The following is a 21220-nucleotide window of genomic DNA, read 5'->3' as shown; positions in this document are numbered from 1 at the left end:
GAAGAGGTGTACGCCAGGTGGGCTTTGCCGAGTGCAATTCTCGGCAAAGACTTTGCCGAGGGTTTTTGGCCCTTTGCTGAGTGTTCTTGGCACTCGGCATACATGACGATTCCAGTAGTGTTTGGTCTTGGTGTTGAGCATCAGATAGTTCAGCAAACACAGTGTAATACATTTGGGGACTGGTCAGGGCATGTCTACTGCTTGTGTAAGTTTGGTGGCCGCGTTGGTATATAGGGGGCAACATCATGCCATGGCGTACAAGAGAGAGCACAATCCTGCAATATGTTACAAGAGATCAAGGAGAGAAGGTACAGCGGGAGAGACTTTTCGACAAAGGGTGTTTTTATCGACTCATAATGTAGCATCAACGGGAAATAAAACACAATAAGAACACACTCGGCCTTTGCATAACTAGGATGCATACAACCAATACTAACACACACAGAGAATCACATTGGCAAAAGAAAAGTCATACAAGACCGACGCTATACCTAGGTGCAGGGAAAAAAGACTATCAGCACCAATCATCTCTCTCAGGAAGGGAACGATGCGCAAGCGCTGCCGTCACGGGATCCGACAATTGAATGTCAGATCATGAGTTTTCACCGTGAAGATTATGTCCAGGCAAACTCCAAGCAATGCCTTCAACAAGGTAACAACGCAAAAACATCACCATTGCCAGATATAACCAATTAAGATCAGACCTAGGGTATTCAAGCCGGAGCTCGAAACTAGATACTTGAAAAACACCATCAGTACCGCAGCCTCCACTTTCCACCATCCCAACAGTGTAATATACAGGGTGACGTTATTAACGAGGGAGCAAGGGCACCAGCACCGCCAAAATCTCAGAGAGGACGTTCCGGCAGCCTCATGCCGTCCTAGCAAGTGAATGCAGGTGGCAGGTCTGCGAATGACACCATCATGCATCGCCTCTTGCTATGGCATCCTCATCAATAGAGGGAGAGATAGATTACAATGAGTTTAAACTGAACTAGATCCTATCTCTATGGCTAGCTAACTGTCTAACAGCTTGTTATGGCTGTCATGTCATGCATATACATCGCACCGGTCTCTTGGAAGCAAACTGGGGTTGGCTCACTAACCTGCATCATGTACGTACGTACCAACACGAATGCATGTCCACATATATAATGTATTTACACACAGTGGGTTTGACCATCTAACAAAGTAATATAATAATCAATCTTTGGAACTAGACATGCAAAAACATAAATGGGCTGGCACTCCAACTCGATTGTCTCCAACAGCCTCGGCCAATCACACTCCAGACCTCATTAGACATGATTGTTGTACAAATATCGCCTAATGTAAAGGGCACCTCTAGTGATACGTGACAAAAAAATGCATCTATCGACTATAAATGTCAGGTGACTGTCAATCGGTGTTCCCTTTTCTAGTGTCCTACGAAGTTCAGGTTATAGTCCTTCATCTCCTTAAAATCAGGGGGGAAGATGATTAAATTAAAAAGAAAAAAGGAAAAAAGACAACCGTAGGATGAAGTAGGAACATATATGGGAGCATGGAGAGGGAGCAGGCAAGCCGAATCCCTCCTACCTGCCCGTCTGCCCTGCTTCTGTGTGTTTGCGCAAGACGGAACGAGAGCTCATTATCCGATTGCAGGGCACCAACTTAAGTGCCAACCTTGCTTACAACGTATGCAGAACTGCTCACAATAACCTCCACAACAATCAAACTCCCAGGCGATGGACCGGCTGTTGTATCAGGAGCCTCGTCAACACCTTGCACCTATAGGGTCTATGTCACCTAATAGATACTACTCCCTCCATTCCAAAATATAGTGCGCCCGCGCTTCCCGATGTCGAACTTTGACCATAAATTTTACGAACAAGACCGACTGCGGCGGGAGAAAAAGTTACATAATTAAAAACTTCTTTCGAATATGAATTCACTGATATAACTTTTGCTCCCGCCGCAATCGGTCTTGGTAGTTAAATTTACGGTCAAAGTTGAAGCACGGGGATAAATGAAGCACTACATTGTGGAATGGGGGGAGTACGTCCTAGAAGGAATCCTCGCACTGGTTGTGTCACAGTGGGAGAAGCCCGCTCACTAGCATGTTGGTTTCCTCCAATCTCTCACCTAAACTTTGCAGATATACTGGCATTAATGAATAGCACCATTCTGACAAATTAAGCATAAAAGATTGATTTGCTAGCTTAGCTATCTAATTGACATATAATAAGGTAGCATGAATTCCGTTCGGAATTTATATATAATCCTCCGTCCATGCAGCAATGAACGGTAACACACACACACGCACGCACGCACACACACACACATACATATAAGCATGAGCAGCTAGGAACACAAGGTCGATAGACCATGATAAAGTCCAAACTGCATGTGTACATCACAAAGGTAGCCTGACATCCGTCCGGAATTTATATAGTAACCCTCCGTCCATGCAACATTGAACGGTAACTCACAGACACACACACACACACATATAAGCATGAGCAGCTAGGAACTCAAGGTGGATAGAGCATGATAAAGCGAAAATCCGTTTCTGGTCTAGGGAACAGCTGAGGCCGGAATCACAGCCGTTGCTCCTTCTCGGGATCCACGTGTATTTCCGTATTGTAGAGATTATATCCCTCCCGTATTTGATGATGGGCCCCACGTATTGAATGGGCACTTGACGGCCACGCCCAAGCGGGACGGGGTTTTCGTGGATGGATCGAAAACTTTCCTGGGCCTTCCCGTCCCGTTGCCGTCACGAGCCCCACCAAGCGGCAACCTGTCCCCTGTCGGTGGATGTTAAGACAATAGTACTGACCGAGCATCCGCAGACGATCTCTTGCATACATTTTGTCCGCTCAACATTCAAACGGCTCTTGCCATACCTTATACCAAATCCAAGCTCCCAAGAATAAAGGTTATAAAAGTCGTATGCTTCTCCAAGCGAATCAAAACTCATCCCAATCTCTGGTTTTACTACATTTTCCGTAGGCTTGTCAGCATATCTCCTAATTGTTTCTTCCAAAGGTGTTACTCTACCGACACAGGGTGTTCTATCTTCAAGAGCACGCCCAATTCGCAATCTGGTGATAATTTTACATATTCTTAAGTAAATTCAGATTTTTGTTAACTTGCACTACACAAATGAACATGCTCATTTTGTTCGCATAAGATCATTTCTGCATAGCTGGGAAATTGTTTTTCTACACTGCTTGTTTGCTCATTGACACATCTTCCTATTTTCATTTCTAAATCTATAATGAATTTAAATCCGATTTTTCATGCATACCTCCTCGTCCACCCAGGTGCTTGCGGGTTCACTTTTCCCGTGGACTCCACAGACTGGGTTGGTGAAATTCTCCTCTTGCGGGCGGCTTTGTTCTGCTCTGAACAATCACCGAGGTTGCCAAATACCACAGCACACGACGAGTCGGCTGCAGGCGGTGCTGACCGCCGCACGTCCATTAGCACCATAGGATCTGGCCGCTCAACATCGGCTGTGACCTCTGTCAGTGAGAACCTACGCCATAGCCAGCAGATCGAACAACAGTCAGCGATTTCTCCTTATGCGCCACCACCCGCCGACCAACCCCCGCCCCTGCCCTGCCCCCCAAACAAATGGAACAGAGCAAATCTAATGGAGGAAGTGTACCTGTCCACTGGATCTATCAGAAATTCCATTCCGTTTTGTAGTACGCCGGCATACATCGCCTCACCCCCCGCCACCGCCATGGGGTTCGCCTGTCGCCGGTTCTTTAGCTCGAGAGGGTGCGGCTCGGAAGGGGAAATGGGGAAACTGAATACCCCCCCCCCCCCCCCCCCCCCGCATGGTTTCTTGCATTTGCTTCATAGTACGCCTACCAACCAGCATTTACTGAGCCATGGACGGCACTGTCTTCGCAGCAAACGACGCCATTACGTTCCTGATCCGGGGTCAGATCTTAGTGACGGACCCGAGCCACGGATCGGCTCGTCCTCGTTACTGCCTGCCGTCTTCTGGCTGGCGTACATCACTGTTCACTTCCGTATTGTACCCATCGAATCCATTTTACAAAGCCCGTATATGCTGACACGGACCCACTTGCACTAATCCCCATGGATGGACCGACGAACAGGATACCATGTTCAGCTGCCGCCCTTTTCAGTAACGCCACTCTCACGAGTAACTCACAATATGGACTGTTGGATAGTTTCAATCGAATGGCTTACGTTTGTTTGCTCGGGTTCTGGTGCAATATATACCGTTGGATAAGAAAATCCAACAGTTGTTATTCTAGGGATTCGCCGTGGTGCAGTTGGCTCCTGCATGCGCACATGGTAGCCTCCAGACTGGGACTGAGCATGTAACATATGGGGCCTATTCTGCATCGTTCCAGCAAGCTCAGGATTCTTTTTATTAAAAACAATTGATAGCTACTCTGCCTGATTCTCTGCACAACCTGCAAAGCGAAGGAAAGGCCAACTCGGTAGAAACCTCCAGGCAAAAAAAGTCTAACCTCAAAATGCTTCAAGTCTCTACGATTTGGCTGGATAATAAAAAATGAACACCTATCTGTGTTGATTTGTTCGCTGTAAAAAAACAAAGAAAAACGTCCTGCTGGTCTCCCTGCCAATATACTTTTCCGTTCTTATTTTTAGGTATGCTTCTCTAAGGTAAATATAATCAGTTTGTTTAATTCACATCTAGATGTTTTTAAAAAAATGTCATATCTAAGCTCCCACAAATATATAATGCAGCTACAAGAAATAAAAAAAAACTAGGACAAAAAATAGACCACAAACAGAGTGAACATAGCTTAGATGTGACATAACTATGTCACATCTAGATGTGTCCTAGACAAACCCAGATATAATTTTACATTTCTTCTATTATTACATTGCTTATCGAACTATATTTAAATAATGTGTGCACACAATTAAATATGTATTATCCCCACCAAATAATTTTACGTTTCATCAGATGGGCCTGACATAAGGATCATGGACATAATATGAATAGAGGATTTTCTATATATCAAAATCAATATCACAACAAATATATGTTGATGATACAATTATTTCATAAAGCACATATGTGTCTTAGATAAAAAAGCGAACCACATATTTTAGAATGTCCCAAAATAATTTATTATCATTTTCTTGTTTAGATTTAAGATGAGTGAGTTGTGATTATTTTAATATTAAAAAAATCTATAAATATTTTTAATATTTAGTAATGTTGCACCTCTGTACCGTTCACATCGTCCGCTATATGGGCCTGACATAAGGATCAAATTTACATGTTGGAAACTATCTGAAAGGAAAATAAAAGAATGTAACACAAGTATAGGATAAAGAGATAAATTGTTTATTTCGGGGTTTTATTAACATCGTGCACCGACTGGGGTAAAGGGCATGTGAATATCTCTAGATAAAATGACAAGCAAAAATAAATTTAAGAACTCCCTCAAATGTTGCATTTAGGGGCCACCTACATGTTACGTGCCTCACTTCAAAAAAAAAACATGTCACGTGCCTAAAATCAATTTATTTTAGTAAGTTTTGTCCCCAGTCTGATTCAGGTCCATCGGCTTGAACTTCATATTCCCCCTCATTTTCGTGTTCTTCCTCTTCTTTATGTAACCATCGCCCGGCACCGACCCAACAAAGCACTGCCTTGCCCTCTAGACTCCACCTCCTCTGCCCTCTTGGCCTCCCTCTAAAACTCACCAATTCCATCGCCAGCAAGCTCCTGCCAGCCCCATTGCACCCGAACCCATCAACCTATGACTCCCCTCCACCGATAGTGATGTTTCTCGCGTCGTCCCCGGTTCCGACACTCCTGGCTCGGCCTAGCAAGCGCACCTATCTCGGGCATCAGACGTTAGGTGAAATCGTGCTCTGATTTGCAATTTCACACAACTAATAAATAACAAAATATTTGAATTAATCATATATCGGTTTTACCTGAATAAATAGTGACTAATTTGTCTATGATAGCATCACTCCTATGTTATGCTTTATTTATAACATCCATGGATCTTTTTTTGCAATACTCATTGAAAAATGGAAAAATATTGTGTGAGCTGTGCCCTGCTAAGTTATTTATTATTACTGTGCATGATTAAGTATTGACGTGCAAAGCACGTGCAACTAACTAGTAAGAGCAGTATGCAAGTTGTACATAGACATACACAGCCCATCACACAAGCCAGCGCGCACTCCCCTCCGTCCGGGGCCTGGCCCATTTATTTAATAACTTCAAAAAATAGGTGAGTGAGGTTGGATTTGAATTCCAACTCTTGGTTTACTTCCACCCAATTTAAGCAAGTAGGACAGTTCAATTGTTGTACCTAGTTACTTCTTTTATTCTTCTTATTGTGCATCTTCTCAGTCTAGTTTTCTTCTTCTTTTTTGTTTGTTTGACCTTTTTTTCTTCGGTTTTATTTATTTTTTATTTTTCTTTATTTCTTCTTCTTTTTATCTTTTCATTTTCTTTTCTTAATGAACATTTCCTTCTCAAATACGTGGTTTTAGTTTTTGAATCTGTGAACATTTTTCAAATGAATGATTTTTTTCAAGTTCGCAAATTTTCATCAAATTCATGAACTTTGGTCAAATTCATGAACTTTTTCCAAATCGATGAACATTTTTTAATTTCACGGAAAAATTAAATTCGTAAACTTTTTTGTAAATTCATTATTTTGTTTGCAAAATTGATCAGCTTGGCCCATGTAATTGACGTCACTGCCGCATGCGCGCACGGGTCGCTGCATGTTGCAAAAAAAATTCCAACACGAACACAAAAAACCAATTTTTTGGTTTATTCGGTTCTGTCTTCGGTAGGTTAGTTTTTATGCCCACCCCTATCTCAAAGGACGAAAAAGTTCACCAATTTAAAAAACAAATTCATGAATTTGACAAAAAATCGCTAAATTCAAGAAAGTTCATTGATTTGAAAAGAGTTCACGAAATAAATATTTTTTCCACAGGAGGCCACCAGACTGGGCCGGCGTGCATGGAAATAGGGAAAATTAATAACAATTTTATGTTCCTATTTAAATTATGATTTTAAATATATTTTCTTAAAATTTGACATGAATGCTTATCATGGGCATGCCCTCCTGTTGGTAAAAATTGAGATCATTACATGAATTTCCAAAAAAAAAACACCATCTTCAACGAAGTATGTTCGTGTAGAGGCTAGAAGGATCCGTTTGAGAGCATGATTTTTTGGCACTTGCCAATGATCCCAATTTTTTTCCATTAGCTTATATGACCAATTAAAGCTACTGTGCCAAGTTGTTTTGGTTTTTGATAAATTTTGCATTTTCTGGAGTTTTCTTGGTAAAAAAGGATGATAAATAGCCGAACATGTGGCAACTTGCATATGGTGTCAGAAATCATTCAAACTTGACATGAATGCCTACCATGGGCATGCCCTGCTTGCAAAATTTGGGGTCATTTGAAGAATGTCCAAACATAAACCACGTTGAACGGAGGGTGTTCGGGTATGCCAGAAGGCTCCGTCTGAGAGCACATTGTTTCTCAACATCCTTGAAATGGCCACAATTTTTTTCATGACCTTTTATGATTGGATTTTGACAAGTTTTGCATTTTCCAGAGTTTTCCCGATGAAAAAGGCTGATAAATGGTCGGACATGTCGCAACCTGCATACGGTGTCGGAAATCGATCAAACCTGGCATGGGTGCCTCATATATTCGTGCCAGGCTGCTGCAAGAAGTTGGGCTTATTTATCCATTGTCCAAAAAAACCACTAATTTGAAGGATTGTGTTAGACTACGCCAGACGGGTGCATCCCTGAGCATATATTTTTTCCTAATTTAAATGCTTCAGTTATTTGCAATTTCCACCCTTATCAATCAAAATGAACATTTTCCTATATCCTAACCATTTCTTAAAATTTGACAACAATTTTAGAATTTCAAATTGTGTACGAAAATTTTATAAACTTGAAGAGTTTTACCAAAATTATTAACAAATTCCCAACAATTGATGTTGGAAACAACGTACTTTAAAAAATTATCATCTTTTTTCAAACGCAAACATTTTTTAAATTTGTGATTTTTTTTTTCAAAAACCGGAATATTTTTTAAGGTCTTTCAGAAGAGGGAAAAGTGTAATATGGGCAGGCCTAGGGAGGAGGGGATCCCTAGGGAGGAGGTGTGCCACAGCGCTAGCCTTTTTAAAAGTGGTACAGCGCTAGCTAAACTAGCAAAGCAAGCAAGCACACACGCTGAATTTTCAAAAAAGAAAAAGGGCAATCACACGGGCTGCTTAATTGATACTGGTCGTACCCACATGTCTTGCTGTAGACGTAGCCTCCAGGTGCCAGATTCTCAAAAAAAAAAGCCTCCAGGTGCCGAGGCCGATCCGCGTGCGCCAGGCGTCAGCCGCGTCCCGCGTGCTCCAGCCTCTAGTGCGCTAAGCAGTTTAGTATTACTCCCTCCGTTCCAAAATAGATGACCCAACTTTGTATTAACTTTGTACTAAAGTTAGTATCAAGTTAAGTCATCTATTTTGAAACGGAGGGAGTACATCGTTGGTGAGCTCCAGCGAGGTGGACGGTGGGCAATAAAAGGAGGGATGATGAACGGCTCAACTCATATTTGTGGTTATTTTCCACACAACCAAGCTATTTTTGGTTATTCTGGTTTAATAAAAAAAGCCATCGATTTTGATATTATTTTTTACAACATTGGAAAAAAGTTTGTCATTTTTTAAAGAAAGTTCCTCAAGTTTGAAAAGGTTCAAAAGTTTGAAGAAAGTACATTGATTTGAAAAAAGTTCATTTATTTTATTAAAATCGTCGATTTTGTAAAAAAAAAAGACGTGTGTGAATTTAAGAAAAGTTCAGAAAATTGAAGAAAAGTTTTTGGTTTGAAAAAGTTCACGAATTTAAGGAAATTACATGATTTTTATGAAAATTTCACGACGATCTATTATGTCTGCCCGTAGAAATAACGACGATCTATTCCATAAAGGTCGCAGCCTACAGACAATCTGTTTCCCATTGTATCCAGTATGTTGTTTATCGTGGGCCGCATAGATCTCGTGTTGAAGAAGAAGAAGAAGAAGAAGAAGAAGAAGAAGAAGAAGAAAACAGATTTTTTTCCTTCCCTGCGAACCTGAATTCCCTTCTACCGTGAACCTTCCTTCTGTAGCGCACGAACAGCATCACAACAGCCAAAAGAGTCACCCTGTTGTACGAATTGTCTACAGGGTAGTCTAGAGGTAACATGGACGCGTGCTACATACGGCAGACAACTAAACCAAAGTACATGCCCTAATTGAAGACGAGAAAAGGAATATAAATGTCACAACAACTAACGTGTCCTGTTGGTTACCGCTGTTTGTATGCTCCCGGAGGGTCTTGAGTTTGAATCTTGTCATGCAAGAATTTTTTGAATTTTAATAAAAGAGTGTAAATGGGCCGGCCCATGGCAGAGGTGGAAATGGCGTGGTCGGCGCATACGACGTGCTTTTAAGAAACAACACCATGCTTTTATTATAAAAAGTATGGATTAATCTCAGTCATTGATATGTTTAGGGAGTGTACTGAAGCAGAAGTGCCACATTCAACATGAAAAGGTTTTCACAGCCTCTGTACCATCACAAAAAATAATAGTCCTTCACTCTGTTAGTAATAATATACTTATATACGTAGTTACGTACAGGCCGAGTCGCGTCACTGCAGGAATCATCTATACGCAATTAATCCTTAAACTCATTTCAATGGGCAAACCTAGCACAATATCTACATAGAGGTATCACGACCACAATGGTCGGCTCACCACGCCACTGCCTCCTCGTTTTGTTCAAAATATATGCGTCGACAGAAATGACTCAAACAGCAAAAACTGGGTTATCCCCCATTTTTCATTTTTATTAGTCTCAGAAAAAGCTGGGCTGTTCTTTTTCTTGGGGCCGATCTGTAGTACCTTTTTTGGGCAATTTTCACTAGTTTATGTTCAAAGTTGATTGTTTTAGGCCAGGAGGCCACGACGGGCTGGCTGGCTTGACGGTTCGCGTTACAAGCAAATTGGATCAAACTTTTTCGTTCAATCGATCGCTCCTCCCCTGGCGAACTTTTCATTTGGTCTGGGGTGTCTCCAGACGGAACGTCGGGTGGATATCGACGTCCAAACAAGAATGTTTCTCTTTGCAACGGACATGAGGTACTTGTTTTCGTCAATACACATGGAAGCGTGTCATTGTATTGATAGGTGGAAAGAGTTAGAGGGGTAGATATCCTCCAACACGTACACTGCAAGGCGTGTGAGAGGCTCTCGAGAGCAGAAGAGAGGGGTTGCTCAACCCCAAGCCTATAGTTCAAGTTACATCAATTGCAGTCTCCCTTGTTGTTGTCTCATGAAGAACCCTTCAGAATCCTCCCACCTTCGATCCAGATGGGTGCCCTGGTGATTGTGTTTGTGGATGAAGAAACGAGCGAGAGGTCAAAATCCTATTGGAGGGCTGCAACTTTAAAGGGAAACTACCTTGCTTTACGACCTAGGACGTTGACAAGCAGACCTGCTCACAATAAGCTTCGTCAACAGAAAACTCCATAGGGACGAGGGTGAACCGACTCTTATAATGGGAGCCTCGCCAACACCCTGTGCCTGTAGTTTCATGTCACCTTGCGCCTACTGTATCACGGAAGAAGACGTACCGATACATTACACTGATTATGTCGCGGTGGGAAAAGCCTACCCACTAACATGTTGGTTCTCTCCAATCTCTCACCTAAACTTTGTGATTATACTACTACTAGTGAATGACACCATTCTAGAGAAATCTCTCACCTAAAAGACTGATTTCTAGCTTGGTAGTGACACGAAATCTGGTAGCAAATGAAATCAGTTGGGAATATATATAGAGGCAGACGTCCCTGCAACAATCAATACTAACACACACATAAGCGTGAGCAGATAGAAATTTGAGGTGCATAGAGCATGATGAAGTGAGTACATCACAAAATTGTTCGCCACATAAAGTCAGAATGACCAGCTATGAGAAAAAAAAATCCATCCTAACTTTGCGCAGATGTGTATCCAGTTCAGGTCGAGAGAAAAGACACCATATAAACATGCCTCGAATGTGCACAATGCATGAGAGAACAAAATAATTGATCTCAATCTACATTTCCACATTGGTCTTAACAAATTGAAATATGTAACTTGAATATTGTATGATACAAGGTACAGGCTAGAAAAATGTGATTGTCCAGCACAAATGGAAAGGGAACTTTGCTGCGCTTTAAAGCTCTTGTAAGTTCTATATAAGATACGTACATACAGGATAGCTCTTTGCATGCCCAGCAGTTAAGACCATGGAGTATGTGGAATATCCTTGAGAAAAATATCGATTCAAATTTGAGAGATGGGAGGAAACCAAAATATAATAATGTTATGTGCCCCGATCTAGTTTGGTTTGATTGCTCACACAAGATACAAATCTGAAGGAGAATGGGAGTACGGAAGGAAGAACAGAGAGGAACCCACGGAGGAGGAGAAGAATTGGGGAAGGGGTAAGGACCTGGCTTAGCCAATTACTGAAGGAAATATGCCCTAGAGGCAATAATAAAGATGTTTTATATATTTACTTATATCATGATAAATGTTTATTATTCATGCTAGAATTGTATTAACCGGAAACTTGGTACATGTGTGAATACTTAGACAAAAGAAAGTGTCCCTAGTATGCCTCTACTTGACTAGCTCGTTAATCAAAGATGGTTAAGTTTCCTGACCATAGACATGTGTTGTCATTTGATGAACGGGATCACATCATTAGGAGAATGATGTGATGGAAAAGACCCATCCGTTAGCTTAGCATTTTGATCGTTCAGTTTTATTCTTATTGCTTTCTTCATGATTTATACATATTCCTTTGACTCTGAGATTATGCAACTCCCGAATACCGGAGGAACACCTTGTGTGCTATCAAACGTCACAACATAACTGGGTGATTATAAAGATGCTCTACAAGTGTCTGCGAAGGTGTTTGTTGAGTTGGCATAGATCGAGATTAGGATTTGTCACTCAGTGTATCGGAGAGGTATCTCTGGGCCCTCTCGTTAATGCACATCATTATAAGCCATGCAAGCAATGTGACTAATGAGTTAGTTACGGGATGTTGCATTACGAAACGAGTAAAGAGACTTGTCGGTAATGAGATTGAACTAGGTATGATGATACCGACGATCGAATCTCGGGCAAGTAACATACCGATGACAAAGGGAATAACGTATGTTGTTATGCGGTTTGACCGATAAAGATCTTCGTAGAATATGTAGGAACCAATATGAGCATCCAAGTTCTGGTATTGGTTATTGACCGGAGATGTGTGTCGGTCATGTCTACATAGTTCTCGAACCTGTAGGGTCCGCACGCTTAACGTTCGATGACAATTTGTATTATGAGTTATGTGTTTTGGTGACCGAAGTTTGTTCGGAGTCCCGGATGAGATCACGGACATGACGAGGAGTCTCGAAATACTTGAGAGGTAAAGATTGATATATTCGATGAAGGTATTCAAACACCGAAAAGGTTTCGGGTCATTCCGGATATTTATCGGGGAACCAAGGGGTTACTGGAACCCCCCGAGGAAGTTATGGGCCTTAATGGGCCATAAGGGAGTTGGAGAGGGCAGCCCGCAGGGTGCCCCCCCAAGGGAGTCCTAATTGGACAAAGGGGAGGGGGCGCGGCCCCCTTTTTCCTCTCCCACTCCCTCTCCTTCCCTCTTTCCCCCTCTTGGAATAGGAAAGGGATTCCAACTAGGATTAGGAATCCTAGTTGGACTCCCCCTTGGCACGCCCCCTCATGGCCGCCGGCCTCCTCCCTCTCCTCCTTTATATACGAGGGCGGGGGGCACCCCAAAGGTATATCTATTGTTCCTTAGCCGTGTGTTGTGCCCCTCTCCACAGTTTACCACCTCGGTCATATTGTCGTAGTGCTTAGGCGAAGCCCTGCGCGGATCACATCATCAACACCGTCTGTCATGGAATTGTCACGGCAGATGTCCTAGTGTGAGGACTTAGTCGTGGAGCCATCGCACTAGGTTAGCTTAAAGGGGTTAAACGGGACAAAGGACACATGAGTTTATACTGGTTCGGCCCCTTGCGGTGAAGGTAAAGGCCTCATCCAGTTTGAGTTGGTATTGCTTATGCCTCGATTACCAGGGAGCGAATATGCTTGACCTAGCTTTCGATCTCTCTTGTTTCTTACCCTAAGCCGCCGCTGGGTCATCCCTTTATATACTCAGGTTAACGCCCAGCAGCTTACAGAGTGTCGGCCGATTCATAACAACGTGTCCGACTCGGTGACCAAATACACATGCCTTACAATACAAGTTATACATATATGGCGGTTTACCCCTTATGGGCCTTAAGTCATCTTTGGGCTTCGGGCCCTTAGCGAGTCTCCTTCATGAACCGCCATCTTCAACACCTTCATGGGCTTCGTCTTGATGAACCGCCATTGGGATAATCCGGCCCCTCCTGGGCCGGTCATACCCAATAGTCATATCCCCAACATTAGGCCCCAGGTTGATTTGAACTTGTTCATGTCAATCTTCAAGACATAGGAAAAATCCTTCTTTGTTTGTTCTTGCGAAATATCATAACCCTCCATGACGTCATCTCCTGGAATTACGGAAACCCGCCATGACGTCATCTGCCATTAATTTCGCACGAGACACAACATATCTTAACGGATCCTTATCTTTTAATAACCTCCCGAAAATCGAGGTGTTCGATTAGTTGGATAATCATTATTTGGCCTCCTAGTTTTTTGCGCCCACCTATTACCCTTCTCCTTATAAATAGGGTCAAGCCGCCCTCTTCTCCTTCTCGTCTTCCACCTCCCTCCGTGACGCATCTGCACGTCTGAGCGTCGTCACCGCCGCGAAGCTCATCGTCTTCCTCGACCTCGGTTGCTGCATCGACCTGAGCGGGACCAGAGAAAAGTTGCGGCGCCTCTCCGTTGCTCATCGGATCCCGTAAGCTCCTTATCTTCTCCATCCTAGATCTGCATTAGGGTTTCTACAGTTCTTATGAGTTCATCATCGTTCTTCGTCACGCTTCAGTTTAATCCTTACTTTGATCAAAAACTGGCTTTTAAAATATGCAGAACCTGTTTCTATCATTTGCCTTAATGACTGAACATACCCTTTAGATGCAGAAATCTCACCAATGTGCTAGTTCCTCCACTGCTGCAATATTTAGGCTTTAATTTATTTTCCTTTTCCACACAACGCTAGATCCAAATTACTTGCTCCAGTCTGTAAAACCTGTTTATTCAACACTTAGCAGATTTCACCCTTGACAGTCACCAACCTGATCATGGCGGCTTACATCACCGGTAATTGCTAGCTATATGTCATTAGGCCCCATATAAGCCGCCACTCTAAATATACTGCAACGTCTTACTTCCGGCTTAATGAATCAATTTAAAACGGCAAAACTTTTCCTTCTTGTAGGCTTCTTTCTTCACCATGCCGCCAAAGACAGTCACTTCATGTAACTGAGTTACCTCCATTGTCACTGAGAACGTGCTCAAAGACTTTGTCAAGATTGGCTATTTACCAGAAAAAAATGTCATGCATTGGCGCGTCCCCAATCCAGACGAAGAACGACCTCAGCCTAAGGATGATGAGGTCATTGTTTTCCCTAACCACATGAACCGGGGCTTCTCACCGCCCGGCTCTAAATTTTTCCGAGATGTTCTGCACTTCTTTCAACTCCATCCTCAAGACATCGGACCCATTTCCGTGTCAAACATCTGCAACTTTCAAGTCTCTGCGAAGTATACCTTCAAGAGGAGCCCGGTGTTGAACTTTTTAGAGAATATTTTTATTTGAACTGCCAAAATGAGTTCACGAACGGACCCAGTTTAGAACTTGGCGCAATCTCAATTCAACGAAGAAGAGATGCTATCTTCCCCTATGCTTGCTTGCCGAGTCACCCAAGGATTGGAACCAGACATGGTTTTACTGCAAAGATACCTCTCCGGCTGACGAGAATCCATTGTCGGGTTATCGTGTCCAGCGCCTTGACCCAGAGCATCATCTTCCTGAAAAGCTTATCACTGTCGGACGTGCAAAGCTTACCCCCACCATTGCAAAGGTTAAAGCTCTGCTGGGAAATGGGTTAACTGGCATTGATTTGGTTCGGTGCTGGGTTTCTTGGCGAATCATATGTAGCGACCCGACCTCAAACGGTCAAGTCTCTGTGCTTCAGTGTCATCCGTGGATCGTAATGCTGACACATACAGTACTCGAAGGATTTATAACAGAGTAGCAATCACACACTTATTACATCGAATGTCTCAAAAGATAACTTATTACAATAAATATGGCTTAAGGCCATCTAAATAAGATAACAGCAGAAGGCTTGGAAGATAAAGCGAGTCCATCAACTCCAACAGCATAGCTGAGCGCACGACAAACGACCTATGGCATCTTACTCGTCGTCTAAAAAGTCTGCAACATAATACGTTGCAGCCCGAAAACGGGTCAGCACAAGGAATATGCTGGCAATGTAACATAGTAGAGCAATGAACAAATAAATGCTATCACTACATGCATATATGGCTGGTGGAGGCTCTATGGTTACAAAGTTTTTGCGAAAAGCCAATTTTTGCCTACAACAAAGGAATATATTTTATTTAACTATCATGGTAGTTGAAACAACATTGAGAATGGTACCCCGATCTCAATCCCAATTAAAAGTAATTATCAACCCAACAAGTTAATTTAGAGTAATGAGATCCATAGGATAATTCAAGAACCAATCAAGATGTCCATAACCGGGGACACGGCTAACCATGATTAGTTTGTACACTCTACAGAGGTTTGCGCACTTTTCCCCACAAGACTCGATCTCATCCGTTGGATTTCTCGCACTACATGGTGTTTGAGAAACGGATGACCAAGACACAGTTTTTTATAAGCATTAACTCTAACCTCGGGTAGACCGTACCAACCTACATCCCCTACATTTGCTAGTCTACCACTGGAAGAGGTCATGCAACTTACTCCACTATGCTAGAGCCCATAATAGCTTGTGGCTGCACACGGAAGTTTCAAGCATGAATAATCTTATGATCCCTTTGAGCCTGGGTGGTGGACCATAGGAGGATCACACGGAAAAACCCCGGGATCTCCTAGGACAACACTGGTATAACCCTAGGTGCCCACAAGCAATCCACCCAGATGTGTATTAAAGTTGCCGCCTTAAGTTGAACCATTAATTAACAATCTCACATCTGTCATGGATACTCTCAAAACCCAATCCACGTCTACGAGCATAGCATAGCAATATAAGCATAAAGTAGAAGTAACTCCCAAGGGTTTGATAATAAAAGGGCAGTAGGTTCTACCTCATCATCTACTTCCCAAACCCACGTGTTAAGAGATCCTACCCATGCAATGTGTGAGGGTTGAAACTAATGCATAAAAACTGGGTATGAAAGAGTACTAAGAACACCCGTGCGTTGCAACGGGGCCACATTAACTTAAAGAGTTCAATATTAATATTCTCATACATATCAAGTTACATTGACGACCTTTTTTTACCATCAAATCCTCACACACACACACACACACTCTCCCTCCCTCTTCCTCACTCTCTCTCCCCCTCTCCCTCTCTCTCTCTCTAACACACACACATATCCATCTTATTGGGTACGGGACCATAATCCATCTATTTCACACACACACACACATGCGCGCGCTAGTGCATAACAATATGGATTATGTGTATTATATTTGCCACCACAACTGAGGGAATTAATTTCATGTAAATCGGCCAACCACAGCTCCAAGAATACGCGGAGGAGGTGGCCCGGATCGGCGTCGGCGCCGTTCGGCGTGGGCCACGGGCCCGCTTCCAAGTGCGTCTGCACGCCGGCCACTCACGCCGGGTCCTTCAAGTGCCGCTTCCACCGCACCAACTCCCAGGGCCACGGCCAGGGTCAGGGAAGCCTCCCTTCTTCGCCCCCTTCACCGGTCGCGGCCAACGCGGTGCCACGGCACCCGGCCTCGCCGTCCTCGTCCTCCGGCACCGTCGCGACCCAGTGACACAGCCCAAGCATCGGTCTCAAGAATCAAGAACGCTCGACAACACAGAGGGAAGGGAAGATCATATACATGTCATAAGAAAGGGAGTTTATTTACTGCTCCCTCTATGTATTATTTCCTTTGTTTGGAGATTGATTACCATCCATGAGTTAAGGTAAGGTTAATGTGATTGAGCGATTTTTTTTTCTGAAAATCAAATATTTGCTTTCTAATTAATGTGATTGAGTGATTTAAGGTAAGGTTAATTAATTTAGATTTTATTTTTAGAGATTGTTCGTGATTGATTCTACATTACTAAATAACTTGTGCCAGTATGGAAAGTTCTGAACTGTTCAGATTTCTTTCGTTGTGTGAGAGGGTGACGCGAAAATAAACCAATGAGGTGGAGGGAGGGGACAAAAAAACCAGTGAAGGTGGGAGGAGGTACCAAAAAAACTATGGGAGGTGGGACGAAAATAAACCATACGAGGCTACCAACTGCTCCATTAGGAGTAGATATGATCAATGTGTTACTTGCCTTGCTGACGATCCGCAAAACCTAGAGATTCGTAGTAGCACGCTTCGCACTCCGGGTATTCTATCGCAAACAAACAGTAGCATACATAAGAACTCAAGCAAAGATGCACGGATAAAACTCAAATAAGAAGATCTAACTAGAAATTTCAACTGAAGAACTCCCGTTTGAAAAAAGAATCAAATCAAACGGAGCGACGAAACTCAAACTACGAAAGAAACAAGATCCAATTACTAATTTGGACTAAAATCAAATTTTACAGTACCAAAATCTTGTTCAAGTTGGTTAAACAGAAAGAGGGCTTCGAGACGAAGATCTAGGCGCTTGTTTCACCTGATTTGGATAAACGAGCGAAAAGATATACTAGATCAAAGATTAGGGCCGAAATCGTGATCGAAAATAATTGCGGAAAAACCCTGGAAAAAGGAAACTGATGAACAGGCTAACGAACGAACGTTCACTGTCTGCGGCTAACGGATGAACGGCATTTGTTAAAATGAAAGTACGGATGAACGTCCGCTATTTAACTGAATCGAAGAAAAACCGAACCAAACCGATCTATAAAAAAACGAACTAGGGTTTCTAAAAAACCGAATGGTTTTCTCGCGAAAACCGGCGGCGGCGGCTACCTCGGCGGGATCGGGTCCTACGGTGGGGCGGCGGATGCACGTGGCGGCGGCGACGCAGCGTGGCAGCGGGCGGCGCGGCCCGGCGAGGCGGCTGGGTGGCGAGGCGGCGGCGGCGCGGATCGGGCGGCGCTAGGGTTAGGGCAGGCGGTGGCGCGACTTGGGCCTCGGCTGGGGTCGGCCCCCCGGCTTATAAAGGCCGGCCGGGCCAGGTGTCCTAGCTGGACACGGCCCGGTAGGTCGGTTCACTTTTTTATAAATAAATCCTGACGCGGAAAAACAAATAAAATAAATACTAAATGGACTCCAAAAATCCTGATATAAATTTTCACGGTCCTCTAAAAATATTGCGGACTAAGTGAACATTTATTTAGACCTCTAATGCAATTTTGAAAAACGCTATTTTTCCTAATTCAAATAAAACTGCAATAAAATCCAAATGAAATATCTTATTTGATTTTAATATTTTTCCTCTAATATTTTCTTTATTTTGGAGAAGTCATATTATCTCCTCTCATATATTTTAATTAAAAATATTTTTGGAGAGGAAAAATAATTAAAACCAAATGATCCTCTTTTCAAAATTTGAGAGAACTCAAATATGAAAATAACGAAATTCCCTACTCTCTCCGTGGGTCCTTGAGTTGCTTAGTATTTCGAGGATTCGCGAAACAGAAATGCAGTAAAATATGATATGCATGAATGACCTATGTATAACATTCCAAATTGAAAATTTGGGATGTTACAAACCTACCCCCTTTAAGATGAATCTCGCCCTCGAGATTCGGGTTGGCTAGAAAATAGGTGTGGGTGGTCTTTACGTAGATCATCCTCTCGTTCCCAGGTGGCTTCATCCTCGGTATGGTGGCTTCACCGGACTTTGCAAAACTTGATAACCTTGCTACGAGTAACTCGGCTGGCAAACTCAAGAATCTTAACATGTTTCTCCTTATAAGTCAGATCACTATACAACTGAATTGCTTCCAAGGGCACAGTATCTCTTAGAGGGATATCGGCCATCTCTGCATGGCACTTCTTCAACTGGGAAACGTGAAATACATCATGAACTCTTGACAGTCCTTCTGGTAACTCCAACTTGTAGGCTACCTCTCCCATACGCTCCAAAACACGGTACGGTCCTACAAATCTCGGAGCTAACTTTCCCTTAACTCCAAAACGTTTAACTCCTCGCAGAGGTGACACTCGCAGATATGATCTATCTCCGATTTCATAGACTACCTCCTTGCGTTTTGAGTCTGCATAACTCTTCTGTCTGGACTGAGCTACCTTCAGTCTATCTCATGTCAGCTTAACCTTCTCTTCAGACTCCTTAATCAAATCTGGTCCAAACAACTAGCGGTCTCCTACTTCATCCCACATTAACGGTGTCATGCACCTTCATCCATACAGGGCTTCAAACGGTGCCATCTTCAAACTGTCCTGGTAACTATTGTTGTATGAGAACTCCGCGTAGGGCAAGTTGTCGTCCCAACTAGATCCATAATCTAGCACACAAGCTCTCAACATGTCCTCCAGAATCTGATTTACTCTCTCGGTCTGTCCATCTGTCTGTGGATGAAAAGAAATACTGAACTCTAGCATGGCTCCCAAAGTCTGGTGCAGCTGGTGCCAAAACTTTGAAGTAAACTGTGTTTCCCTATCTGATACGATGGTCCTCGGAACTCCATGCAGACATACGATCCTAGTCATATATATCTTGGCTAACTTCGCACTAGTATAAGTGGTCTTCACGGGGATAAAGTGAGCTACTTTGGTCAAGCGGTCCACTACCACCCAGATAGAATCATATCCCGATCGGGTCCTGGGTAATCCGGTGATAAAATCCATGCCAAGCTTGTCCCACTTCCATTCGGGTATCGGCATAGGCTGCAGTAATCCTGCTGGCTTCTAATGTTCTGCCTTCACTCTCTGACATACATCACATATGGCTACATACTTGGCAATATCCTTCTTCATACCAGTCCACCAGAAACGTTCCTTCAAATCTAAATACATCTTGGTGTTTTTGGGGTGTATCGAGTATGGTGAGTCATGAGCTTCCTGAAGTATCAACTTCCTGATCTCTGCGTTATTGGGCACATAAAATCGGTCCTCAAACCATAAGGTGTCGTGTTCATCCTTACTAAAACCTTTGGCCTTACCATCACTCATCTTCTCCTTTATTTCAGCAATTTCCTTGTCATCCTTCTGAGCTTCTTGGATCTTTCCCAACAATGTAGACTGAACTTCCACTGCTGCAACAAAACCTCTAGGAACAATCTCCAAACGAAGCTCCCTGAGATCTTCTGCTAACTCCTTTGGAAAACCTCATGTTACCAAGGTGTTGGAATAACTCTTCCAGCTCAAAGCGTCTGCTACGACATTGTCCTTGCCTGGGTGATAGTGCAACTTCATATTGTAATCCTTTATGAGCTCCAACCATCTCCTTTGCCTAAGATTTAACTCCTTCTGTGTGAAAATGTACTTCAAACTCTTGTGATCCGTGTACACATCACAATGGTTCCCAATAAGAAAATGTCTCCAGGTTTTGAGTGCATGCACTACAGCTGCTAACTCCAAATCATGCGTGGCATAATTCAACTCATGCGGTTGAAGTTGACGTGAGGCAATGAAACAACTCTTCCATATTGCATAAGTACACCTCCAAGTCCTAAACGAGATGCGTCACAATACACTTGGAAATCCTTGCGTATATCTGGCAGAATCAACACTGGGGTTGTAGTCAAACGTTTCTTCAACTCCTAAAAACTTGACTCGCATTCATCCGTCCATTTGAACTTAGTGTCCTTCTTCAACAACTCTGTCATGGGCTTCGCAATCTTTGAGAAATCCTCAATGAATCTCCGATAATATCCCGCGAGTCCTAGAAAACTGCGGATCTCTCCCACTGAGGTGGGTGCCAACCACTCAGTGACTGACTTAACCTTGGTTGGGTCTACTGCTATATCTTCTTCGGATATAACATGTCCAAGG

General features: G+C 43.0%; 1 protein-coding gene across 1 annotated transcript; it reads right to left on the bottom strand.

The window, feature by feature from the left end:
• Positions 1–2711: 2711 nt before the first annotated feature.
• Positions 2712–3735, bottom strand: LOC147961785 (uncharacterized). The gene is made up of 3 exons (XM_087533940.1): positions 3656–3735; positions 3293–3523; positions 2712–3086 (listed from the first exon to the last, which is right to left on the bottom strand). The coding sequence occupies exons 1-3, from the start codon at positions 3733–3735 to the stop codon at positions 2759–2761; spliced, it is 639 nt and encodes a 212-aa protein (XP_087390066.1). The 3' UTR covers positions 2712–2758.
• Between the last annotated feature and the right edge of the window lie 17485 nt (positions 3736–21220).

This window comes from Triticum urartu, chromosome 7A (assembly GCF_056163025.1).
Source record: "Triticum urartu cultivar PI428250 chromosome 7A, HENAU_Tu73, whole genome shotgun sequence".
NCBI lineage: Eukaryota > Viridiplantae > Streptophyta > Magnoliopsida > Poales > Poaceae > Triticum > Triticum urartu.
This window is presented reverse-complemented; position numbering and strand designations above follow the sequence as displayed.

Bases quoted from the DNA above. Each gene is read 5' to 3' on its own strand.
- LOC147961785 (XM_087533940.1), bottom strand. From the start codon at position 3,735: ATGGCGGTGGCGGGGGGTGAGGCGATGTATGCCGGCGTACTACAAAAC. The intron at 3,524-3,655 runs GTACACTTCCTC...GCTATGGCGTAG, and splicing joins CTGATAGATCCAGTGGACAG to GTTCTCACTGACAGAGGTCA. The intron at 3,087-3,292 runs GTATGCATGAAA...AATTATCACCAG, and splicing joins GCACCTGGGTGGACGAGGAG to ATTGCGAATTGGGCGTGCTC.